This window comes from Buteo buteo, chromosome 4 (assembly GCF_964188355.1).
Source record: "Buteo buteo chromosome 4, bButBut1.hap1.1, whole genome shotgun sequence".
Taxonomy (NCBI): Eukaryota; Metazoa; Chordata; class Aves; order Accipitriformes; family Accipitridae; genus Buteo; species Buteo buteo.
In genome coordinates, this window is record NC_134174.1 from 33,395,449 (window position 1) to 33,411,592 (window position 16,144).

The 16,144-nt window shown below is 45.6% G+C and overlaps 1 protein-coding gene across 7 annotated transcripts in view; it reads right to left on the reverse strand.

Annotated features, from left to right (window-relative positions):
* Positions 1-13,575: 13,575 nt before the first annotated feature.
* SGMS1 (sphingomyelin synthase 1) overlaps positions 13,576-16,144 on the reverse strand; it is a 110,309-nt gene continuing 107,740 nt past the window's right edge. For all 7 annotated transcript variants that reach the window (XM_075025461.1, XM_075025455.1, XM_075025456.1 and 4 more), the window contains one exon: positions 13,576-15,218. In XM_075025461.1, coding sequence (XP_074881562.1) covers positions 15,039-15,218 — 180 coding nt within the window. In that variant the 3' untranslated portion in view covers positions 13,576-15,038. The remainder of the gene's footprint in view (positions 15,219-16,144) is intronic.

A 16,144-nucleotide genomic window follows, 5' to 3' on the forward strand; every position in this document is an offset into this window, starting at 1 on the left:
GGTGGGGGCACTGTGAAAGCAGAAAGGAGCCCGTGGGGAAGGCAGACGGGACAGCCCCGATGTCGGGCACGTCCCACCCAGAGCAGCACGTTGCACCCTCAAAGATGCTGGTGATGGTTCGTTTCCTCTGCCCCAGTGTCAGAGCAGGCGGCAGCAGCGATAAGGATGGGAAGTGGAGATTTATTTTTTAATCTGCTTAAGACAGCAAAAATCTATCTCCTGTGGGCAGCAATCACTCCCCGTCACAAGGCCCAATAAGACAGGGTGAACTGCGAAATTACTGATCTCACATTTCCCTGGACACTTTGCTCACTCTTTTGAAGAAATCTTTTAAATAAACCCCATAATCTTCCACCAGATCCTATGTTCACTGAGCGGCTGAGGGAGATGCTGTGGCCTGAAGCCTCACAGCTTTTCAGCTGCTCACGTGCTCAGAGCACATCAGAAAACAATATTGTTCCATAATAAAAGTCAATTTAGGAAACTCAGTGCGAGAAAAGCACACCCCATGGCATGTCCAAGTGCAGTTCTCTCCTGGCTAGAAAAAGTAGTGGTTGTGACAGCTTTCCAAGATAAGACCCCATGTATAGATGCTGGCTTTCTTCATCCTTTGCAGAACTCTTTGGGTTGGCTTTTTGAATACTGTTCTTCCTCCTTGGTCAGAGGTTTATTTTGGGTTAAAGATTAACAAGGAAAATTATTCAAAATATGGCTATGGGAAAATATGCTATTTCCCCCTCTGATCAAAGGTCTGGTGACTTCTGATTTGTCCTGCTCTGACACCTGAGACTCGCATCAAGGTCTTCTCTTGCCCGGTGGGAAGTGGCACTTGTAGCAAAGATGTGCCTTTTGCCCTTCTGCTAAGCACCCATACAAGGTAGAAATAAGCCATTAAAATAGCTTTGGACATTTCCAAGTGTCCTTAGATGTGTTAGTAGACCAAACTTACTGCAGATCCCATTTCTCTGCCTGTGAATGAACCATGTATCTGCCCAAAAAGACTGGTTCCTTGTTTAGAGCAGTGGGGGGTCTCAATCCTTGGGGATGTCTCTGACTCACCCGGACACAGCTCCAAGCAGCCTCCTGCAGCGGGGGCATTGGCCCAGCTGGGGCCCGACTGCTGCAGGAGTGGAGGTCGGGAAGGATGGATGTGCAATTAGAAAGGGAAGAGTGAGGCAGAGCCTCTAATTTTCCTGGAGATACCATTTGCCTTACGGTGGGTCTAGCATAGGGCTTGGTAAAGCTCATGCCTGCAGGCTCTTCCCCAGAGATGATATGCCCTGGAAACAATGAACCTGCAAAAAATAACTGCTGAAACAAGCATTTATGGTCTTGGAAAGGTTGCAACGAGAAACAACATCACCAGAGAGCCAAGTGGTCACCCAGACTTGCTATAGGTGACCTTTCTTATCAGCTTCTTTTGCCGTGGTAAGCTGCAGCAGTCACAATCATTGCTGAATTTCACCTAGCAAATCTCCTAGTGGCAACAAATCTAATATTATGGGTTTCCTTCCTCCCCTTTTTAGTCTCCAAGCGTGGCATTGGCAGCCAGCTGCACGACACTGCAACCTGTCCAGATAATTGACACCACAGCACCAGCCTTAAACACATCTGCACGATACGCAATTAGTTTTCTTCTTCCAACTGATTAAACTGCTGAAGTAATACTAAAAGAAGCAAACATTAGTCCTATGAAATCCTAGTGAAATCTCATGCAAACTTACCTGAGAACCCTTGTGTGTCCCAGCGTCTAGAGGAACGCCTCCCAGCTGAAAAGTTCAGCTTGAAAATTATTGCTGTTATAGCCCTGTGAGTCAAGCACTATGCAAGATAAGAAGAAACCAATCAATAAATTTTACCGCACAAGGAGATGATAGTTTTTCTTCCCAGTGCATTTATTTTAAGTTACAAACAGTGCCTACCTCTCTAAAATAACCTTTCCGGGATTGCACTGATCAGCTCTGGTGCATGACGACTTTGGGAACGGGACTTTTTCCCTCCTCTTTGCTTCATCACAGCTTGACCAGCCTGTGGGATGGCTGCTGCTTCCCATCTGGCCATGACTCTTGATCCCCATGGAAGATCAGTCCTCAGGATTTCCAAACTCTACTAGAAGAACTTGAATACAGGATTGTATTTTAAGTGTAAAATACATTTTATTAATGTATTTTTATTTGCTAAATAATTTATTTTTTAAAAAACAGCTTTTTCTATCTGTTTTCCTTTTGAGTCCCAGACAGGTTGCAACATGCATAAATTCACCAGCTGCTAAAGCATGCTTTATCTGAAGGCTTTTGGCAGTTTGCTCTTCCCAAACATGATGGGACCCATCACATCCCTCAGAGAGCAGCTGGTTGCCCTTGCTGGCAGGGGGGATGAAAGACCCCATGAGCAATACCCTTTTGCTTCCCCCAGCACCCATGTGTTTTGATGGGAATTTAAGGCTGGGACCACATCTGACATTTTCCCTCCCACTCAGCTTCCAACAGGCCAACATCTCAGGAGGTTCAGTTTTCCTCTTTCATCACCATTTCTTTCGTGCACCCTAATCCAAGGGTTAATATTCCAGCTAGCACTGAGCACATGCAGTCTGAGTCATCACTTCAAGGTCATGTTCAGTCAAAGTTCAGTCACCTTTTGACTCAGTGATTTTTGGACTGGTTGGTGGGGAGAAGCAAGATTTACTGATATATTATCTCCCTGCTGCAATACCAAAGGAATGCACTTGCTCCTGCCATGGTGGAGAAACAACCTGCTTTGCCATGTGGGCTGACAGATATCCCTGGCCGCCTCTGTGCTGTTGGGAATACCCTGCTTTGGTCCCAAGTTTGTCCCAAATTGTGCACTGGTCTTGGAGGTAACTGAAGAGCCTCCTTTGACAAAACCACGAGCAGTCAATCACGCTGCTGTCAGGGGAAAGGTCCTGGAACACGGAGGAGCCAGGAGTAGGTTGTGCATTGGCAGGAAGAGCAAGAGCTCTTCTTGAAGGTAGTATATTTGCTAGATCATTATGAAAACTTGAAAATTGAGTTCTAAGGAGTTTTAGAAACTGAGTTCTAAGGAGTTGGTATAATGATGGTGTGTCCTGCCAGTCTCACCCCATGAAAAGCAACAAACTGAGGAAAAGACCTCCCTGTGGCTCTGTAACTACAGCAAGGACAACCCAGCTGTTGCTGGGGGTGGAGATGGAAAAGGGAGTTTGATAGCAGCTCAAAACATGTTTTGGGGAATACCTTAAATGCTTTCCTTTTAAAAAGACTGCTCAATGAGGTTATGGGGACACACAGCTCCCCATTTCCCCCACATGGCAAGACCATATCCACCCACCCTGGCTCAGGACTGCAGAAGCAGCAAGCTTTTTGGTACAGAAAAGGGACTTTCTGGGCTGCAAAGACCTCAGCTGAAGTGCTAAGGGCTTGATAAATCCCTCTGAACTCCTTCCTGCCTGTGGAAATGCAACTTAGTGCCTCCGGAGAAGGCGGATTACCAAGACGGTGGCCAGGAAAGTGTTTCTTGAGCACACATCGGTCATCACATGGCAGTGCAACAGGTACCCTGGAGCACCTCAGAGCCACTGTCAGTAGTGAGAAACAACGACAAATTGGCTCAAATGAGAAGTCCTGGAAATGTTTCCAGCACTTCTCAGAAGAAACTCTCCCTGCTGTTTTCTGCACTTCATGTCCCCCACATCAGACAGGTCACCAGCACAACCACCACGAGGAAGGACTGTGGTCCCACTGGAGGCACAGTACTTACCCCAGAGCAACCACACTGGAGCACCTAGCCCAAAAAATAAAACCTTCATGCAAAAGCTGTCCTGTCAGGGGCAGGATGCTCATGAACCTGTTCATTAACCACTGATGGTCGAGATCAGCAACGCTGCACATCCAGGCTGGAAGGAAACCAAGGAAGCAACAGCCATCATGGTTGGAGGGGTCAGGACATCCCTGAAATTACGCTTTGTGTTGGGGGTGGCAGAAAACATGGGATTTGAAAGCAGGCACACATGTCAAAGTCATGCAGTCCCAGGAAAATTATTTCCTTTGTGAGGCCCTTGTCCGGCAATGCCTGGGCAGCCTGGCCTTACACATCAGTCCAGGCTAGTATCACGTGGTAACGTGTCGAGTTACCTTGTCATAAGATGAAAGGTTTCCCACAGATCATCCTCTTTCCCAAGACCAAGAATCCTCCAACTTCTTCCCCTTCTCATTTTGTGCTACATGAGACTAAAGAAAGTGATATTTATGATATTTATCCTACTGAAAAATGGCTTCTACCCATCACTGCTATCACATGACACCAATTTGTACCCTTCCCAGACACATCCAGTAACTGCATATAGCACGGAATTTTCATTCTCAACATAGCCCAAATGCTGCAGAGCACTTTGAGACAAGCCAGCAAAGCCCTTGCAAACCTACTTGGTTTGACGCCACCACCCAATGGACTGATGGAAACTTCTCCTGATGGATGCTCTTGATTTCTGATATGAGACAAGGTACCAGGTTTTAATTACTTGAAAATATTTGACACGGAGCATTCAGGACACTGTGGATCCTCTCACTCAGTGGATTAAACAACATGGGTTTGGAACAACTTTGTAGGTAAAAAGAGATCTCAGAGGATAAAATTATGCTATTTTTCCTTTCTGAAAGACATTTCATACATTTGGAAAGTTAAAAAAACTTTGTTAATGTACCCTTAATCAAAAAAATAAAAACTTTTAAACCCACTCATGATTAATGGATCCACTGAAGCAATAAGGCAAAGCTGAGAGAAGAAAACCCAGCAAACATAGATTTGCAAATGTATGTTTCCTTATGTAGTGAATGTTGTGTTTCCAAATCATTAAGAATGATGATTCAAACCACCTCTATATACAATTCTTTAGGAAAAAAAAAAATCAAATTTGCTTTAAAATGTAAACCAATGAAGCATTTTCTTCCCTTTCTGCTCCTCAATTTTTAGTTTCTTACCCCTCCAGAGCAAGACCAGATCATTTCAGAGAACTGACCCTTTCCTCCAGCACCTACATTTCACTTTAAAACCAGCCTGCACAAAACCAGCATTTCCTGCTCTCTCAGAGCTCGCTTTGTGCAAGCCATCAAAGCTGGGACCATACAAAACCAAATTCTTCCCTTATAAATGCATAGGAGACCATGATCTTCTCCCTGAACCTTCTGAAACTGAATCCCTCCATTCTGGTCTTCTGATGTTAATGTGCAGGGAAGGCGATGGGGAAAATTGCCAAAGAGACACAGAGGGAAGGTAAAGGCGTGACACAGGACTTCCCACCTGCCCTTGGCCTTCCAGGTACTCTTCTCACGGAAAACTCAAATTTAAGCAGGTCACAGAAGAGACTAAAAAAACAGAGTACTTATTCATCTGTTCTGTCCCTTTGCTTTTCTTCCTTTTCTCTCAGTCCTCATTTTGACCCTGGATTTATCATAGCATCAGCTTTCCCACCAACTGCAGAGGGGAAGGATGTAACGCTCCCTCAGCAGTGCTTCACTGGTGCCCACTCCACTCAAGGGAAATAGCCTAAAGCCTGGCTGGTTTTCTCTTCCTCCCCTCTCATTTTCACAGCCCTTCACGTGGTCTCACAGCGCTGTTTGTTCTAGCTTTAATACTTGCTCTTATCTGAGCTCCTTCCAAATGGAGGCTCAGAGTGACTTCACCTGAATTCGGCACGCGGTAGACATTCACCCAAAGCCACAACGCTCCCCGCAACAACCATTTTTGGCTAACCCGCAGAGATGTGCGAGGTTTCCAGGGGCCAGCCAGAAATGCAGGGTGAAATTGCAACGGGAGGCAATTTGTCCCCAACAGGAATAGGGCAGTGTTCGCCATGTCCTACCTAAGCCAAATAAGCAGAAAAAAACTTCATCTGTTAAAAATAGTAAATAAAAGCAATGCTTTAAGCAGTGAAGGTTAAAGGAATGACTGCCTTCACTGAGGCAGGAGAACAAAATCCTTCTTTAAAGGATCTTTGCTTTTCTGATGTGGCTCGTCGTCACTGGGACAGCAACCCAACCATCCCATTTTTCCATGCCCAACTGAGTTTCGGTTGACAGACTGGAGACATCTCAGCATGAACGGCCCAAAGCCAAAACACATGATCATTTGCATTATAATTAAAACTTAATTTTCTACCAGCAAGTCCAGCCCCATGTTTGGGATGAAACAACTGCTGCTTTGTGCTTGCAAAATGCAGCTGCCTTGTACACCTTTGTCCACTGGATGAGGTGTGGGGTTCTTGAATGTCTTCAAAAGGACCTCCTGGAGATTCACACGAATTCTGCTGTCTTGCTATTGATGAAACTCATTAAAAAGGAGTCCAGAAGAGACCCACCAACTGGTATAATTCACTACATACACAGAGCTGGGAAGAGAACAGATCTGCTATGTCATGTAGCTGAATTTTTGTTTGCCTTTGCTGGGGAGTATCAATAGGGTGAATGAGTAATGAAGAGACTGACATTTCCTTTTTTTAAAAAAAAAAAAAAACAAAACACTGCATTGCCTAGGCTTTTCTTTATTACACTGGAACATTTTGTGCCGCCATCTACAAAAGCAGAAAGTCTGGCTGGATTTCTGCAGCCACTGAAACTGGCTGCATCAACCCTGTGTTTTTCTGGGGAGCAAATCTTTTTTTTTCCTAGGAAGCCACGGCAGATACCCTGTAGCCGTGAGCAGTTCTCCAGTGAGGTCAGGCATGTCACAGACCTCATCACTTAGAGGATGGAAACCTTGATTCAAGCCTATTTGCTAAACCATGGCCAGTCCCTGAGCAGAAAATTGAAACAACCACTGTCTCAACATGGGCATGTTGCTTGTACAGACCCAAGACCTGGGATCCTGGGTGTGAGGAGGGGAGAGCAATTATGAGGCCTCTTAGATAATGTTGTTTATTTAATAAAGAATGGCCAAAGTCCTTTTTACATGGACGCGGGAGGATCCTGATAGCAGGAGATAACGTTTCTGCACAGAGATGTCAGCGAAAAGCTGCTCAGGCTTTGGCAAGGACACACTGCAGGGTGATCCAGGCAGTACCACGTGGATTTTCTTCCCCACCTTTCCTGGTCAAAATGCTGACATGCCTGCTCCAAGCAGCAGCAGGTCGTTCCATTGGGTGAAGGGCTGAATTCACGGACATGATGGTCGTGCTCAGGTACAGCCCCGTGACCAGGATGGCACACAGACTGACCCAGAAGCACCAAGCGGTAGCACAAGATCTGTCTCAAACTCTCCGGTTGGTTGCCCAACGCCTGGGACATGCAGTGATTTCCTTCTGGAGCATCTTCTGCCTCCAGTGGCCAAGGCAGCGATTCAGGTGTAAGCTGGGCTTAAAGCTCCTCAAGTATTTCTTTGGAAAACTTGAACGTGGTGGACAGGTTGCCTGTCCAGGTGGGTATTAGTGCAGCTGCCTTCAATCGCTTTGTGAAACCTCCAGTTCTTCTGGTAATGACTTTACCTGCCTGCCACCCCTGAGCTGGGAGATCTTGTCCCATAGGGTTCAACAGGAGCTTCGGCGGTGGACATGCCTCTTGCCTGCTCACAGGAGCTGTCTGAGCTTGGGCTTGAGTAACACAAGGGAACATGGCTCAAGCCAGTTCTACATACATCACTTAAGCTCAGGACCCCTTTCTGTGGGTACAGGTAAAATCTAAAACTTCAATGGGGAAGCAAGAGGAGGACAAAAGTGATGCTAAAGGGACAGAAAACTAGAAGAGGAGGCCCATGGAGAGCTGCACAACAAAAACCAGTGCAGTCCCAGCACTGGGCTACCTGGCATCCCTCGAGGACCTCAGGCACCTGTCCTTGCACATGTGCTAAATAGCTAGTTGAGGGGGTGAAGGTACTTTCCAGGACAGACACCAACAGCTCTACAGGACGTGGCATTTGGGTACTTGCAGCTTATCGGGAGACAGCACACCGTGTTGTGGAAACACCACGGGTCCATGGCGTAGCTGAAAGCTGCTCCTGGGAGCGGGATCAGACCTATTTGCGGTGGTAAATGGTGGCTTTCCTGCTGGACAACATGACTGGGAGCACGCACGGAAAGTTTAGGAAGGGCAGGCTGAACAGGAACGAGGGCTTTTGCAAAGGTAGCCAAACTGGAACGATTACAGTTTCTGAACTCAAAAGTAATGTGCAGGTCACTGAGTGATAGCTGAACTGAAGGGACATCTGCCAAACATTATCAAAATGTTGTCCTGGGATGTGGTATGAGCAAGGACCCTCCTGCCCTTCTGGACAACCAAGTCCTGGTGATTTTTTGCTGCTGTCTAATACTTGATTGATGTTCAGACATGAGAACACCCCAAAATTCCCCAGATCACGTGCCTTAAATCTATCCACAGATTAAATGCAAATGGGTTAAAGCATCACCACAAATGGAAAATATTTTGCCATCAATCATCTGAAGCAGCAGCAAAAGGGCCAAACAGGTGTTCCCCATCTCATACGTAACATTACTGCTTGCAAAACCGAAGCATCCTCCTTGACACCTCCCTAGTCTGGCTGAGGTTTCCCACGAGCTAAAATGCAGCATGATGTAATGAAAAGGTTGCATGACAAGGCACGGGCAAGACATCCCTTCCATGGGATAAACAGGGGGTAGAAAGGAACAGATGTACAAAAGTGCCACATTTTCATTTCCCTGAACAGCAGCACAAACCCAACAAGGAGGGTACTGGAGCAAGTATCAAAATCTCTGCCTAAAAGGTAATTGTGGATTTAACAAAAACAAAAAAAAAAGTAATCTGGCTGCCAGATGAAATGGGAAGGCAGGTTTCAATCACTGTCAAAATGCATGCAATGTGTGGAAGTACATTGAAAGGCTAAAAAATAATAACCAGAATATCTCTCACTGCTGGAAGGTACAGAGCTGCATCTTCTAGCCAAGGGGGAGACATCAGTGCAGAGAAACAGATAATGTCCTGAGCTCCTTACCCTCTCTGCTTTCATTTAAGCCTATAAAATATTAAGTGGAAAGGGAAAAAAAGTCACCTCAGAGGGAGAGCTGAGGCTCGCTCCCCTCGCAGAGGGCTGCCTGAGCCAAAACCACCCTGCCAGGCAGCGACTAAAAATCGCTGTTCTGCAGGCAGCATCGCAGCTCAGACTCATCGTGCCTTACCTGCTCCACCTGCAAGAAGCTGAGATGAACCAAACTTAACCTGAAACAAAGGGTCGCTCAAATAACTTGTCTGGCAGGGAAAATGAAAATCAGCGGTTATGATGATGCTATGCTGATTGGCATATGCCGTGGCCACAGGCAACCAGTAGTGAAGCCTGAGCAGAAGGGATTATTAATTGGATTAGGGAGTACGTTGGCCAAAAGTCACCCAGAGCATCATAAATGGGTCCAAAGGAGAGACCCTTCAGCTCTGCGGCTACTTTGTAAAAGCCTGGGGAGGGAGATGCATTAAAGCACTACGTGGGTACAAGCGGGGCTTGGATTAATTGCTTTGACCCTCCCTGCAGAACTGCATTCAGCTCTAGGGCCCCCAACATAAGAAGTACATCGACCTGTTGGAGCAAGTCCAGGGGAGGGCCACAAAGATGATCAGAGGACTGATGAACCTCTCCTATAAGACAGGCAGAGAGAGTTGGGGTTGCTCAGCCTGGAGAAGAGAAGGCTCCAGGGAGACCTTATAGCAGCCTTCCAGTACCTAAAGGGGCCTACAGGAAAGATGGGGAGGGACTCTTTAACGGGGAGTGTAGTGATAGGACAAGGGGTAGTGGTTTTAAACTGAAAGAGGGTAGATTTAGGTTAGATGTAAGGAAGAAGTTCTTCACTGTGAGGGTGGTGAGGCACTGGCACAGGTTGCCCAGAGAAATTGTGGCTGCCCCATCCCTGGCAGTGTTCAAGGCCAGGTTGGATGGGGCTTGGAGCAACCTGGTCTAGTGGAAGGTGTCCCTGCCCATGGTGGGGGGGTTGGAAATAGATGATCCTTAAGGTCCCTTCCAACCCAAATCATTCTAGGATGCTATGACCTTTCCAGGGCATGAAGGTGGGAAAGCTCTTGCAACAAGTTGTCCCCATCATGTTAAAGGGGATGGGAACAACTCCAAAGCTGCCAGACCCCATGGCACTACCCCGGAGGATCGTTCCCATCATCAGAGAGGGGTGATCAAGGGAGACCTCCTTCTTTTGACAGAGGTCTTTTGAGAGCAAAATTGGTTAAAAGATTTCTAAGTCTAAGCTGGCAGCACTTCCAGTGCTTAGGAGTACAGGAGACATCAGAAGAAACCCTACAGCAGCCAATTTTGGCTTCAGCCCATCATCTCCTGGCCAAAGCACATTCCCTCAAGTTAACCCCTTCTCCCTTTCCCCCTTCACCAACCTGCAACAAGATCACAAGGCGGCTGGGCGCATTTGGAAGCATTTGTTGGAAAACAAACACCTTGGTGACAACAACATCTTCATTTGCACCCTAAACAGCATTTATCAGAGTCGTTCCCAGGCCCTGGATGGATGTTTTGCTGACACACGCACAGCAGCAGCCCCACAGGCACGGCACGGCACGGCACTTACCTGGGACGCGGGAGAGCATGGGGAAAGCACCGCTCTGAGGAAGAGCCAAGCAGCACGTGCAAAGCAGAAGAGCTCTGGCACAAGACTGGGAAAACCTTACCCCCTGGGCCTGGAAATTGAAAAACAGCAATGCAGAATTGCGCAGATCCTTGCCCAGCTAATTCCCACTGGCTTTTTCTGGGCAAAAATTGGGCAGAAAATGAACAAGGTGGGCTGCTCTATGGCCACCCATGCCTAGATGCCAACCCTCTGCCAGCAAGAGTAACCACCGGAGCCAAGATGCTGCTGCTGAAACACCTGCAGTGAAGTTGGAGGATTCCCACCTGCTCCCAAACCTTGCTAGGATGTCCTTATTTATTTAAACAAGCTGCAGAATGGATGTGCAGAGGGTCTTGTGGCCAAATCCTGGTGCTCACCAGCATTCCCTGCCAAGCCTACAGCGCACTTGGACAGCGGCAGAAGTGACATTAAGAGGATGCACCATTGCTGGAAAATCAACGTTAATTTTCTACAAGGAAGATGTGTATTCCTACCAAGTTACAGGGGAGATGCATGGGAACACCATGGTGCATGACACAAAGGGTTCTTCTGTTTTGGTTGCTGACTGTGGAAGGAGTCCTTATCAAATGGTCAAAAAGAAGCCATAAATCCTTCCGGCAAATATTTGCTGCCAGTATCTGCTGAATTGGATGGGAAACATTGCCAGAACAGGAACTCATGGTGGCTTCTCTTCGGGAGCACTCTGATACTCCAGCACCAGAAGATAAGCCAATGGGCAATACATGGAGCTGCCCCTGAATAAAAGCAGGAGGGGAGAGGTTGATGGGGGTTAATTGCTCTTTTCAGAGTACAGAAAAGCAAAGGGATCATTGCCCTTGCTTGGCTTGTGCTCCTCAAAAACCTCCTGTCGCTGTATTTTAAGGGTCTTAAAACTTTGCCCACCTGGAAGGACTAAAAGCTAAATTGAGATGGATCTCAGCAACATCAAAGTCCAGTCTCCTGGCAAAGATCTTCATTTCTGTTTGTCCAGGACTCAGACAATTGCCAGGTCCTTCTCCACCTTCAGCTGTCCTGTTCCAGCCTTTTCAGGTGGAGATCCCTCTTTCAAATTTCAGCCTCCTGGGATCTGCACTGGACAACATGTTAAGGTCTACCCCTCCACGCACAAACCAGGCTCCTGTCTGTCCTCCTACAGACGCCCTCAAACTAAACCAGTCAATGCGCAACTACAAGTCAAGACAAGATGGTTTTACTGGCACAATGTGGGAAGAGCCATTAGCTTCATTTGTTTCGCTCAAGGCAGCACAACACTGGATTTTAGCTCTTTTACTGACTTCTTGCTCCACATTGGTACAAGTTTACTGTGCTCACCTCTCTGATGGGCATCAACGGTAAAGGTCCACGTGCGCCTAAGCAGCACAAGCTTCACTACCCAAGGTAGATGCACACAGTGCACCCGTGCACCAGCGCCCCAGGGCAAGAAGACCACATACGTGGTGGTTCAGCCTCTAACTGGGAACAGGGTTGCCCCTGCAAGTTGCCCGAGGATCTCACTCCAGAAACACAAAGTTCAAAAGGCAAGCGTGGGTGTTCAAAGTCTCCAGCAGACCCCCATCAGCCCTTGGCTACGCTTCTCCAGAAAGCAAAGTCTGAAGAATCACTGCACATGTACCATACCTGAGTGGTCTGGGGTAAATGCAGCTGAAGTGCTCGATGGTGGGAAATTTGGGATGCCCAATCGTTAACGTAATGCTAAACAATGAGCAGTTGCACTCCACGCACCGATCCCCGCAGCGTTAGCGCCATCACAAGCCATCACCCGTCTTAAAAAGCTGGTGCTGCCAAGCAGATACTCACAGGGAAGGAGAACAACAAGGCACCCCAAGCGCCACAGTCTGGAGTTAACACTGATGCACAACAGTTTTGTCCCATACCTATTCCCTTCGTCCCCTCCTCCAGGCTAGGCAGCACCGAGAGCAACACCACACTGCTGAGCTCCATGTCCCTGCTTGCCCAGACTTATTTCTCCAGACAGCATGCTTTACCAAAGCACAGCTCTGCTGTGAAAAAAATGAAACCATGTTTAGCAAGATCCATGCAGTAAGTCAGACACTACAATGCAGAATTCAGCAGATTCCATTTAATGTCATGTGCATATATCCATACATTTACTTATGTCAATGGTTTTGATGTGCGTGATGCCGGGTCTTGAAAAATCTACTCGTCCATTTACGTCTGGGAGCGTGAATTCTCTCAAGCAATCATCTCGGGGTGGGTTTGCCTTTTTTAAAAATTGACTTTCGACCACATAATTGCAAAGATAATACCATGAATTGAAGGTAAAGCATGCAGAGCTGATCCCTAAAATTCACATACAGCTCTGCAAATGCTGTTGCAAAGGGTTTTGCCAAGAAGCATGGGGCGTGAAGAAATCCCCTCCCTCCTAGGGAGGAAGAGAACTGATAAGAAACAGGTTAGTCTTGTTAAGCATCTCGAGCAACAGCAAGGCAAAGCAGCAGAAGTAACACCCCATCAATTCTTCAAGGAAGTTTCTGGCCAAGGCTGAGGAACAGGGCAGTGAAGGAGAGCTAAACCATCCCCCCCAAAAAAGGAAAATAAGAAAGAAATGACACTTTCACCACCACGTACTCACAGAAATTTCACTTTTTTTTTTTTGTTTTGGTGTTGTTTAAGCGACAGGACTGCTAGATCCCGGGGTCATGGATGTTTACCCTGCAATGAGCTCCGTCCCAGCAGTTTTGGGGTAGATTTTTCAAGCCCTGGTGATGGCTCCCAGGAAGGCTTCTCCCATCCGCTCCCAGCTCCCGCATGATCAGAATCTATTGCATAGCATTTATTTCAGATAAGGCACTGTTTTGCCCAACGTGAACAGCAATTCAAAATCAATGCAGTTTCCATACAGTCCAAATTTGATGGCCTATAGTGCAATAACACATAAAATTAAAGGCAAGGTTTGGAAGAATAAACCCAGCTTTAAATTTAAACTTAATATTAAAAAGATAAAGAAAACTACATTTTTCAAAAGCCTTTTTATTTTCCTTCACCATTGTTGTTTTACAATACAAATATCACCTTGTGAATACACAAAAACCCTACAGAAGATAACTCTGCTTCACGTAAAATACAGAATGGATATATATATATATTTATATATATATTTTCTCTTCTTCTTTCTTTAAAAAAACTATTCTGTTCTGCACATTGGCAAGTTTAGGATAGAATACTTCCCCAAACATACAGTATGTATGGTAGGAGTGAAACTTATAATTACATGCAGTTTCTGCACAAGTATTTTAAAGAAATAGATTATCTTTGTTGTTTTTCAACAACATTTCAATACGGGATGGAGAAACCATTCATAGTTCACTCAGTGATCATTTGTAAAATTCTTAAAAAACAGGAATTCATGGCTGTTTTTCTTTTTAAAATACAGCTACCAAGTAGACAATAAAGTGATACCTTTTAGTTTGACCTGCCCACAATGTGTGAGCAAGATCGGACCCTTTTTATTTGGTTTTCTTCTCCCTACACATGGCAATTTCAACATTATAAGCAAATTTCCAGTTTAATTTAGCTATAAATGCAAAAATTAGTAATTATACAGTATATATAATTCTGCTTTCATGGAATACTTTATTTTAAATAAAAACATTTAAGACTGCCTACTGACCATACAATCAAGACAAGAAAGGCACTAGAAACATAGACAAATCTCTCTCTCCCAAGAAGCATTTTCTTTAAATTTTAACTCTCTATTCTCTGACATGTAAAAATCTTTTTAAATTTAATTTTCATACACATTTTGAAAAATAAAGTTAGGAAATACTTAGAAAATCACTTTACAACTTTTTTTTCTTCTTTTTTTTTCTGTTTTTTTTTTCTTTTTTTTTTGCACTTTTTGACACAGTCACTGCAGATTCTACAAAATCAAGATTACCAAACCTTTCTGTGTCTATCATCTTATTTGTAGCACGGTGCAACAGGTAGAAAGATTTCTCGATTTTACCCAAGGCAGGTATTTAGAAACCTTCATATAGTCATTTGCTAGAAAATGGCTTACAGCCCAATCTTTGGGGCAAGAGATATGAAAAGTATGTTTTCCCAAGAAAATAATATGCTTTATTCCCAGACGTGACTGGAAAGACCAGAACTTATGATATAAAAGCTTTCATTTATGCTGTCGCATCATATACAAAGGAACATGGTGATGGGTAAATGTAAATCCCAAATCTATTAACAAGAAATGTATAACAGTGCATGATAAGTTAAATTTTCTTTATTGTTGTCCAACGCAGATCCTTTGGAGAGAAAAAAAGATCACAGTGCTTACCAGGTAACTGAATAGGTTAAGTCAAGGGAACTGTTAAAAGAAAGGGTTAGGGAGGGGTTGATTTTTTTTTTTATGGCATCTTCTCGTATGGAGTTCTTAGCACTTGGGACAGGTCCTTTCCCCCCCATTTTGTCCGTCGACACGCTGTTATGTGTCATTCACCAGTCGGCTGTATTTCACCTGCCTGCCCCGGTGCAGCACTGGCCAGGGGAACGGCCAGTGGTAGGAGCGAGGTACAATTCCTTGGACATTCTTTTCAAAGTACTGGAAGGGCTTGTACCACCAGACCCTTGCAAGGAGGTTAGTTTGGGAAGCTTCTTTTAGCACCTGCACAAAGATAATCAGAAAAAAAGAGAATTATGAAAGAGCACATCACTTACTCGCATGACTTCATTGCACATCGCTTGCTACTGTTCATCAGTGGTGTCGTCTTGCTTACAGCTGCTTCCAAAAATCTTTTGATATCTAGAAACACCTCCCAAACAGATCTGCATGGACAAAGATCAAGAGGAGCCGAGCTACTTTTCCATAGCCGCCACACACCGCCCCCCCCCAAACATTGCTCCTAAGTGAGGCTCACCCTCGTTTCCAAGACCTCAGCTGTTCAATGGTCCCACAGGAAAAGAATGAAAGGCCCAAAAGATCGGTCTCTCCTCTCCTTTGGGAATGAAAAAAAACCCAACCCAAAGCACAGCTGTTTCCATAAGTATCCCTGAAATTACCTATAGCTCAAGAATTGCTTTGGAGCCCAGCTGTGTGTCTACAGAGCAATGAGCAAAGCATGCCTCAACCCATGCGGAGGAGGTAACGAACCCTGCCCTGCCCTCCACATGCTCTCAAACTGCTCCCACCCAACTTTGGCTTCTCCCAGCCATGAGCAAGCCACAGCTGAGACACAAGGAGTGGGCAGGCACCAAGGGAATTATCCAACTACCCTGCTGCACGTTTTCAGTGCCAGAGCAGGGAAGCATCCTATCAGCCCACCAGGAAGTGCAAGCACGGGGTTTGTATGTTAAGCTTTCTTTCCATGTCATAAACTCACATGTAAAATAAATTCACTCTAGCTTTTGCTTTTGATTTTAAGGTCAGATATAAGCCACAGCCCTCTGCACATGCAGCAGCACCAGGAAGGACAATGCAATTAGGTATTTGGTGGTAAAAATGTACCACAGGGCTCGACTGTGTTGTATCACTTCAAGTAGCGTCAAAATCACTGGAATAATATGACATGGTAGCTAGAAGACCTTGATATG